Source organism: Haplochromis burtoni, unplaced genomic scaffold (genome assembly GCF_018398535.1).
Source record: "Haplochromis burtoni strain Fernald_Lab_line unplaced genomic scaffold, NCSU_Asbu1 Contig_135, whole genome shotgun sequence".
NCBI lineage: Eukaryota > Metazoa > Chordata > Actinopteri > Cichliformes > Cichlidae > Haplochromis > Haplochromis burtoni.
In genome coordinates, this window is record NW_024582496.1 from 576,512 (window position 1) to 586,790 (window position 10,279).

A 10,279-nucleotide genomic window follows, 5' to 3' on the forward strand; every position below is an offset into this window, starting at 1 on the left:
CTATCGTTGCCTAACATTATACCGGTATTACCGTGAACGGTATAATATGGCCCAGCCCTAATAAGGGCACAATCACTTAAGCCAAAAAAGGAGAATGTTATCCGCGCAGGCATAATTTATGTTCACATCTAATTAGCAAACTAAGTGCAAGACAGTAAAAAAAGGATTCATGACAAAAAGAACTTAGTGTTAAGCACAAACAAATGCTTCTACCATCAAACTCAGTGGAGATACTGTATGCCTGCATCCACACAGGGAACATTTTTATTTTAAAACTAAAACTGATCCCTGTCCAGGCTTGACTTTTAGCCCAATTTTAATAATATTATTCACCAAGAGAAGCCACAACAATGGAAAGAAGAACCATTTCCAAAACATGTGTGGTAGTGGTAGGTGTAAGCACAATAAAGGTTTCATGCTTTAGAATGCATTTTTGTGGATGTACAGCAAGCATCTCTCACCTGTCTGACAGCTGTTTCGCTCCACGGCCACCTCGTCCACCCTGCAACAATAACAATAACAAAGAAATATAGCTCATGCAGAGATAAATTAGGCCTAAAATAAATAATACACTTTATATTACACATAAAGACAACTGGGGAAAGAGATTCGTGGTTTAATGACAACAAAGAAACTGCTTTATTTCGAATGATCCAGTCAGTGGCTTCTGGTTAATATTCTAATACCTCTGATGTTATATCAAAACATCATGGCTTTGTTGCATTTATGCAACAGTCATGACACTTTATTATTATTTTTGCATTTTAGACTTAATAATAATAATTATTAAATAAATAATTCTTGAGGGGTAAAAAAGTGAGCACACATTACCCTCCCACAGTATACACAATAGTAAAAGAGACACTCACCCTCATTCCTCCTCTTTTGTCTCTGCGAAGAGCAGCTTCTTTTGCTCTGTCTCTGTCCGCTTGTGTCGTCATCTGATTTGCGACATTTGTCTCCTTCAGGATTACTCCTCTTTTACGCAGTTCAATCTGTGGAATTTACAGAGTTATCACCTCAAAACAAAGAAAGCAGAGTCACCTGTTTAGAATAAGCATGATCCTGTTGTGAGACCGCACCTTTGAGGAATCCTGTCCTTGGGTGAATATGGTGGGCACCGCATCCTCCCGGAGAAACTGTTTGCCATTGTAGTCTCTGAAGCAGTCTGGCCTAAAGTGCTCCGAACAGAGGCAAGTGTTGGCAGTTGGGATGAAGTTCTTCATCCCAAGGCTGTGCACCCATTTGCTGGCGAGTTGAGGCTTGCTAAGAGGAAACCTGACACACAAGAAAGAGAAGAGATGCTCCAAACCCTGGATGCTCCAGTCTGCATGTCCTAGTATTCCTAAGCAAGATACTGAACCCTGAGTTGCTCTCAAAGTGTGAATGTTAATCCAACACTTTTCCTGGCTTAAAATGAATATTTGGTGATTAACCAAAGATGTAAAGAAATTATGGTTCAGCAAAGGTAATTTGGTAGTCTGGGGATGCCAGACAAGCACATTTGTCTAAGTGCTTTTTTAAACTAACATTCACACACATTCATACTCCGATGGATGCATCGGAGAGCAATTTGGGGTTAGTATCTTGCCCAAGGATATTTGGCATGCAGACTATGGGAAGCCAGGAATCGAACCACCGACCTTCCGATCAGTAGGTAACCTGCTCTACCACCTGAGTTACAGCCACCCAACAGCACAAACAAACTCTTGTTTGTGCCGTTGTTGGTCTGTCAGCCACGGAGAGGAGTGGAAGTTCTAACATACAAAGAGCTGAACTGAAAACGAATGTTAGAAACAATGAGCCCTAAGTCTCCACTGCAGTCACTGGCTGAGCTTTTCATGCTGTATATTTTGGATCTTTCAAGTTTTGTGGGGGTACTTTTGCTAATCTTTCCAGCCCGCCTGTCAACCAATCGTTCATTTCCAGCTACGTGCAGTTACAATCTAAGAGGACTGCAAGAAACGTGCACGCAGAGGGACGCATTTGCAGGATCATGAATTACACTTAAGCATGTACCAGTCCTACTTAACATTACCTCCTACAGTTTCCTCTCATCTTTTGCCAACTGAATAAATTAAATGATAAGATAACTTTCCTTTGGTGAACGGCCAAAACCTCAAAACTCCGGTCTACATGGACTTGTTTTACATGCAAGGAAATTCCAGATTATGTTTTACAAATCTGTAAACTATATCTTTGCTTAAAAGCAGATACTGACCGAGGCATCAACGAGTGACCACATTTATTACAGTAACATTTTATCAAGCTACCAAATTATTGTCAACTTACCTTCTATTCACTTGCGAAAGCTTTATGTGCAACCGGAATTTGTTAAATAGGTTTATTGGTGGTTTATTGGTGTGCTGCATTAACATATCAACACCGTGTAAATGTACATAAGCCGTAACCATAAGCAACTAGCTTTAAGTAGATACTCTTCCTTCAAGAAAACTAAGCTTGAAAAATCAGGAAAGCGGTGAAGTAACTTGCCCAGAAAAAGCCATTACGTTGTATCTGTGTGGCGTCGTGGTGCGGTGTATGTCAGCACCCTCACGTTTAACGTTAGCTAGCTCTGTGAAGCTAATGCTAAGCTAAAGCACGGCAGCTTTTCTTGAAGCTAATGTCCAAACCTTTTAATGTTGCATTCAATCTTGAGGCCAAAACACACACACGCTAACGCTGTGCAACAATACCGTTGCAAGATAAAGAGAAACTTTAGCTCCTCCGCTGCACAGAAAGCTTACCTGTAAAATCTTATTTCCGACCCTTTGACAAACTTATTGTTGCATCCTGTTGCCGCACATATAACGGGCATAGTGACTCTCTTTTTTTCTTCTTTTTGTCTAAACTATATGACAATACGAATGAAAAAACAAAACAACAGCAGTTTACAAACTTCCTTTCGCTGTCTTCTTCGGACAAACTACTCGTATTTCTGCTTAAGCTTCCTGTTTCCCATTGGAAGAGTCTGCCCTCTGGCGGCGGTTCATGATATTCACATACATTTAAAACACTGGAAAACAGTCATGAACATGATTGATTTATGCACAATATGAATGGGATGGGAAACAAACTTTGACAGGCAGTCATTCGGCTCAAGTTACGTTGATATTCTAAATAAAATAAAATACAATAAAAATAGAAAACACACATGCATATATCACTCAGAAAAATATAGTCACAGCTTGAAAAGTGCAAAAATATCTGTCTTAGATTGCAGACACAACGCAGGAGACTAACGGGACAAACATCAAAAACATTTTCTGTAGATGCAGAAGTGAATCAATGAATTCACCACACACACTAGAACTGTTGACAGCGAGTGCAGAATATCCTCAACAACACATTTCCATTTGTTTTGCAATTTTTAATAACAGCCGTGCTTACAGACTAGCGGAACAAGCTGATGAATGACCTCTTATTCCAAAAGTCTGACCCATCCACTATGTGTCCTCCTCAGCCATGTTGGTTACCATGTTAACCAAAAAATTGAAATGACTTTGCCCTGCAATGACTTACGAGTGATATGGGTGTTTTTGATTACCAAATTGAACAAATAAGTGTTACTTATAAGTCAAAGTATAATAGTGGAATTGAGCTGAGCAGGCGCAGTGACTTTATTGGGCATGTTGTAACTCTGAACACTGTCTACATACGCTGTATACACTGTGCATACAGAAGGGCGACAATAAAGGGAAACTAGAATACAGGGCTATTTAAGTAGGGTTACAAAGCAAAAATCCCCCAAAGATGGGTGCTCATTTAAAAGTTCAGTGGACCAGAAATAAAGCCTGGTGTACTGAGATGGATGCTGAATACTTGATCACTTCAGCTAGGGGACTTGTGGGTTATTTTACTGGTGTGATATGACCTTCACAGTCCCAGCAGGTGGGGCTCATAGGAAATCACAGATAAAATGAGTATAGAAAACTGGTATAGAAAACATCGGGCATGGCTTTCACGCTCGTGTTCAGCCTTGTGTCCTATTACAGATTTATTATGGGAAAAATGGTCGGTCATGAGACTTTGTGTTGGATTATGGAAAAGAAAGTGTAATAAGAAAGGGAAAATAGAAGTATGTATAAAGTCTGTGATCCATTCAATTTCTGTAAAATGTACAGGAATAGACCCCATATTTTCTCAGAGTCTTACACATGTATAAGCAGGTACATACGGTATAAAGATGGACTATAAATTACAGCAGCAACCAATACAAACACCAGGTTCCCTCTACAAATTCATCTTCTTCTCTACCCTTCAGCTGCTCCCTTTAGAGGTCATCTGCCTCCATCTCACCCTCTATCTATCCTCCTCTGTCACACCAACTTTCTGATGTCCTCTTTCACTAAATCCATGAATCTTCATTGTGGTTTTTTCTTTCAATTCTGCCCGGTAGCTTCATATTCAGCATCCTTTGTTCAACATTTCCACCATACCTCCTCTGATATATCAAAACCATCTCAGCCTTGCCTCTCTAACTTTCTCTCCAAACTGCTCAACCTGAGCTGTCCCTCTCATTTCTAATCTCATCCATTCTGGTCCCTCCCAGTGAAAATCTGAACATCTTCAGCTCGGCCTCCTGTCTTTTTGTGAGCACTACCATCTCCAAACCATACATCATATCAGAGCTTATTACCATGTTATAAACCTCCCCGTTCACACTTGCTGCAGTCCTTCTGTTATTAGGTTCCCTGTAAATTTCTCACAGTTTGCAGCATCATCAACCAAGGCGCATCTTACATTATTACAATAATTTATCGGTGTCATATAGAGGGTCCAAATTCAGCAATTTCATTTCATTTTAGTTGATTATGAAATCATGAATAAATTCCTAAAGCACAAAAAAATGAAAAAGGAAAAAGGGGAGACTGAATATTATTTAAGTATAATTTAAACGACTTTTGTTTTTTTTTCTGTATGTAAATAAATAAATAGGGCCTCAATTAAATGTATATATATTTAAAAAAAATCTGTGTTCTAAAAGGCTATAATTCTAAACAAGTGGGCCCTGTGGCCGATAAATGTGCTGCGGCTTTCCGCGCCTGCAAGACCAAATCCGGAATAGAGAAGCCCCCGGCCCCGGCCCCCTCTGCCTGATGAAACCTGCTTCCTGCTGCGACAGCCGCAGCCGGAGCTCCCCGGGGCCGCTGGATCACATGATAGAACGACGCTGGCTAGCGAGCTAACATGTTAGCTTATGTTGTTAAAGCCCTTGCCAGGAATCGCACACGGACGCAGTAGCCCAACTAACAAGCAGCCCCAAAGTCCTTAAGTCCTCGGTGAGTCTAAAAACGCAGCTCTGTGTCATTTCTGAACGTTTTTATTGACCCAGAGACGTTAACTTAGCCAAGCTAGCTAAGTTAAACTTGTTTAAAGGAAGTTCGTTTGGTGTGCGGGGCTTCTCGGCTAACGTTAACGATACTGGCCTTGTGCGGCTCGACCAAGAAGCTAATCTCACCTAAACACCTGGTCGTTTTGCTTGAATAGCAGTGTTGATGGCATGTTTACCGTTTAACGTATGTCGATGTAAGCTGGCTGATGTTTACAAGCCAAACTTGAGGCTAGCTGTGTGCGTTTGTTTGTTACTACTTAAGTGGCATTAAGCTTAGTTAACTAACTAACTAAGCTAATGTTAGCAGCAAATCTGCGGTCAAAACGGCCACATCACAGTATACCGGTACTGTCAAAACAATACTTGTCATACGTGTTAAGAGTTTTCACTTGCGCTTTCAAGTGCTCCTACTATGGTTGCAAAGGGCGAAAAAACAAAAAACGAATGGTACTACTACTAAAGCTACTTTAGCTTGACAAGCCAGGCAGGTTGTTTACTCCCTCATCCCTATATGTGCTTGTTTTCAGTGTGAAAACCCTTTGATGCACCTGCCCCACCCGTAGAGGTGGTTTCACTTGTTTTTCCTGACAAGTGCTGTGTGCAGAGGTGACATCTGTTGCACCTGCTATCTCAGCGGGGTGGATCATATCTTTATCATATCTTTATCATATCTTTATCATATCTTTATCATATCTTTTAGTTCAGTGACCTGACTTAATTCCCAACACGGCTCCACCAAAGATTACTCAGAAGAGAAGTATGGAGGCTAAAGAAGTGAAAACATCTGGGTGGATCTGCAAGTGAATACACTTCTTCTATTCTCCTTCCACCACATTGTGTGCGTGTGTTTGTCTGGGAACATTGATTGGTTGTGGAATCTGTGATCCCTGAAAGCACTGACTCTTTCCTTTCACACCAAGATGTTGCTGAGTGCAGTAATCCGTTTCTGCTTTACCATAGAGAGTTGCATCCGTTGTTACTCTGAGAAAGCGATGTTTCCCAGTTATAGTCATGCTGTCTTCGGACACTGGATTCGCACCTTCTCACGCCGTGTTTTCTCACATTCAGTCTTCCACGCCACTCTGGCTGCTGACACGCGCAGTAATTTGAATCTTTCTCAGCAGCTTTGTTTGCATATTACTTACCAGTTCACAATCACTGAAGACTCAGAAAGCCCATAATGAACACGGACATTTTTATTAGGGGTTTTAAACTTAAATATGACCAAATGAACAATTTGTTTTCTAAATTTCTACTATTTAGTTATCTGACTGGCACATGCAAAAATACTAGTTGCTAAATAATCTCACAAGTTTTTTATAAAAGCCTAATTTTGACGCCCATCGATTTTATTTGGCCTCAAATTGTTTATTAAAGAGCAGACTGATGTTTGACTTGCTGGAGTGTAAATGGAGAACAGGTCCTTTCTCTGTTTTTTTTTTTTTTTTTTTCTCTCTGTATTTTATAATACTGACTCTAGATTGATCATCAACTATAAAAGATTATGATGACCAAACCAGGTACAAATCATTATAAGAACTGCATTTAAGTTATTATTGATGGGCGATTTTAGATTTGCATCAATTCTTTGTTTCTTTTGTGTTTGTTTGTTGGTGCTCTCATTTAATTTCCAACAGTCTGTGAAAACATGGTCAAAGGTGACTGACTGATAAGTTGCAGGGGACATTGGACTTTATCTGCGAGACGAGAGCGGGGATGACTTAAGGTCACATGCAGATAGGAATTGTTACAGCAAAAGACTGTTAATTCATGCAGGAGACCACGATGCCCTCGATCATCGTACATTTTAACTAGTAAATCAACTAAGCTTAGACTTGTATGACCAGAATAACACATCATAATCAACATATTCTGAATATCATTCGTTTCAAACCTCAAACCCCCAGGTTAGGCTTTTTTGTCCTTAATGAAATGATCCTGAATTGGATAAGTGGAAGAAAATATATGGATGAGTGATAATTCACTGTTATATGTTAGAAAATATTTTTTTCTAATAAGCTGTGTGGCATTTTTGTGAGGAAGGTTTAGAGTGGTGACAGAGAGGACAAGTAGATGCTATGTTTTGACAGAACTGGAGAAAAATGGAGTAAGAACCTTGTAAAGATTGAAAATGGGTGGCTCTAATACTTGGAGAAAAAGAATCGAACACCACAACCCTGTGTGGATTTAAGAGCTGTGCAAATGACCAATAGTAACCTATGGTGTTCCCTCTTTCACCTCCCTCCCTCCCTCCTCCCCGTCTCTCTGTGTGTTTTCCCTCCTGTCTCCCATAGGGCATTGTAGAAAGGGACTTGTCTTCTTTCGTACTTGCCCTCTTCGAGATATCAAGTCATTAAACTTCTGCCCAACAAGTCACAGGGGTTTTGGCATCCTTTTAAGGATCATCAGGCGAGCTAGTCCTTAGCATCACCGCAGAGATATCAGCAGGCTGAGGCTGTGGACTCTAATGGGAAAGATGGATAGGCGATAAATAAGACACCAGATTCTGAGGTAAGGTCATTCCACCGCTGTGCCTGTCACAGTCGGTCTCGCAGTTCAATTCTAGCTGATAAGAGCTTTGAGTCAAAGTGTCGTTGACCTTGTTTTTCTTTACCATCAAACCAAAGCTGCATTTTCAGTGAGGAAACTGTTAAGTTCCAAAAAGTAAATGTTAGAAATTGCCAGCATGCTTTGAAAGGCAAACTTGATATTATTCATACATAGCCTCATTTTAGTGCCATTAGCCAACATGGTGTAACAATCACAAATGCTATCATGGAAATGTTACCAAAGCCTCTTTATGCCAACAGAAGTTTTGTGTTCATTATCGTTTAGCTTAACTGTTAGGAACAATAAGACTTTACTGGTTTCTTTGGGTATGTAAAAGCTTATCAGTGAGACTAGGAACATTACTGCCATAGTAGCTGTGTTCTTTGTTTCATTTTATTACAGGCTTTCCCTTTAATTTTTGAACTGGCATAACCCCAGCAGAGATATGTAATTTCAGTCACATATATTCACAGTTTCATTCTCTTTTCTCTGTCTTTCTTTATCTTGTTGGAAACATGGGGGAACTTTAAAATGCACAGAAAGGCTTTATGATACTTGTATGGAAAAGTACTACTGTTACACTGATAAGTACGGATGTTACTACATAGTTATACCAACTAGAACACCTACCTGTATGTGGGGGTTTTTTATGTTATGAAATCTTGCAGGAGTGGTTGCCGAGTCCTTATCACCATTTATGAAGCAGGTGCTTTGCAGAGTAACCAGTTTTTGAGGTTGCAATGCCACAGAAAGGACCTGCACCAATTGGCATACCATGAGTTTCCATAAATTTGATGCCTATGTCTTTTATGCTCATCACTTTCTGGCTATAGTAGACCTTTACAGTCTTTATTCCAGTCACTGAGCATATTACATCAAATAAAGTAGTTTAAGTTGTCGAGTAATTCATTGTTTACTAATTGGTTAGTTTATGCACTACATTTGTGTTGGGGGGGGGTAGACTAAATATCAGAAGCATCCTTAAATGTAAGGCAGTAAAGTTCAAATTGTCATCAGCTACAGCCTCTGAAGTGAACCAAGAGTGACCATAGTTGCTTTAAAAACATTTCCAGAAAAGGATTATAATAATTTTTTTAATTGTAGGTTTGAATAATGAACTGCATTAGATGTGCAGACAGAATACAGTTCTCTATCATGCTGTGTGACAAAGATGTCAGAAAGTTTGAACATTATCGTTTTTATTTGTCACAAAAATAACTCGGCCCTCATTTCCAAACTTGCTTGTTTCTTGTAGGCTGGTTAAGAACAGCCAAATAGCCTCCTGCTGATTCAGTTTCCTGAAATGTATCCATATGTGGCACATGACATGCTTTCATTTCTGCTTTTACATCCAGTTGGCTTTGCTGTATGAACATCTTTATAGCCAGGCTCCGAGTGGCCAGAACTACAAGCCTTGATCTATTTTAATTCTTTCTAAGAACTGTGTTATGCTGCGTAACAGCATAATAATCCACTTGTCATCGATATCTTCAAACCACATCCTTATTTTCTTAATTACACACCCAACCAAGAGGTTTCAAGAGAACTAAGTGTGTTTCTCACACTTGACTGTTTTGTAACTCTGTGGCATAGCTCTACCAGAGTCACCCACACTTGAGTATGTCTCAGGTGGTTGCTAACATGTTGTCTGTGAAACTCTCTTTTTAGAAATGCTTTGTAGCCACAACAGCTGACTACATGGGTTGCGCAGACTGTATATTTAAAGAAGACAATACATTTCCTGAAATTAAAGTCTGTCATCAGAACAGACTAAACTGTCTTTTTTTGTTTTTAACCTGCATTGAGACCCTTAAGCTGTCCTTGTCAGTCCCATATTTACGGGTAGGATCCAAGGAAAAACTTTGCTTCAGAGGATTTTGTAGTGATAGTAACTTTTAGCATAATGTCCTGTTGTTTTCATTTCGCAGGTACGTGTTGATTTCGTAATGACAAGCTGCTGTGCAGAAGATGTCCACGCTGTCTGTGACTGATATCCCAGATGTTGGTCATGGTAAGAGGAACGATCTCTGTCAGTCCAAAGTGAGAGATTTACCTGAGCAGGAGCCAATTCTTCCAATACGTGTCATTGTTAGATTATGCCATGAAGTATATGAAGTACTTGCTCTACATTCCAAGAGTGGGTATAAAAGATGTTTTTTATATTGTATTATCTTTTTATTTTAGTGGGGAGAGAGCCCTAAAAGAAATATCCTACTTTATAATAAATGCAGTTTGTGCGTTTCTCAACAAATAATACTAAAATAATTTAGTGAAATAATAAGTAATTTATCTATTTATGTGGCTTATCTTTTATTTTAATTAGTCTTATTTAAGCTTACTATGGAAGTTTTTGCTGCATACCTCAGCCATTTACAGTTGTAATAGTCTCTCCTT

The 10,279-nt window shown here is 39.5% G+C and overlaps 2 protein-coding genes across 4 annotated transcripts in view; one reads left to right on the plus strand and one right to left on the minus strand.

The window, feature by feature from the left end:
- LOC102312630 (ADP-ribosylation factor-like 14 effector protein) overlaps positions 1-2,943 on the minus strand; it is a 6,572-nt gene extending 3,629 nt beyond the window's left edge. Inside the window, exons 1-4 of the mRNA XM_005930775.3 lie at positions 2,748-2,943; positions 1,083-1,278; positions 870-995; positions 462-502 (exon numbers count right to left, since the gene is read on the minus strand). Of these exons, the coding sequence (XP_005930837.1) occupies positions 462-502; positions 870-995; positions 1,083-1,278; positions 2,748-2,818 (434 nt within the window). The 5' untranslated portion in view covers positions 2,819-2,943. The remainder of the gene's footprint in view (positions 1-461; positions 503-869; positions 996-1,082; positions 1,279-2,747) is intronic.
- A 2,118-nt stretch (positions 2,944-5,061) lies between these two features.
- The window catches only part of nr1h3 (nuclear receptor subfamily 1, group H, member 3), a 12,153-nt gene continuing 6,935 nt past the window's right edge, over positions 5,062-10,279 (plus strand). Inside the window, exons 1-4 of one of the 3 annotated variants that reach the window (XM_005930777.3) lie at positions 5,063-5,282; positions 6,036-6,135; positions 7,630-7,846; positions 9,814-9,896. In XM_005930777.3, coding sequence (XP_005930839.1) covers positions 9,854-9,896 — 43 coding nt within the window. In that variant the 5' untranslated portion in view covers positions 5,063-5,282; positions 6,036-6,135; positions 7,630-7,846; positions 9,814-9,853. Of the gene's footprint in view, positions 5,283-6,035; positions 6,136-7,629; positions 7,847-9,813; positions 9,897-10,279 lie in introns of all 3 variants that reach the window. The other 2 variants (XM_005930776.3, XM_005930778.3) reach the window with 2 other exon arrangements.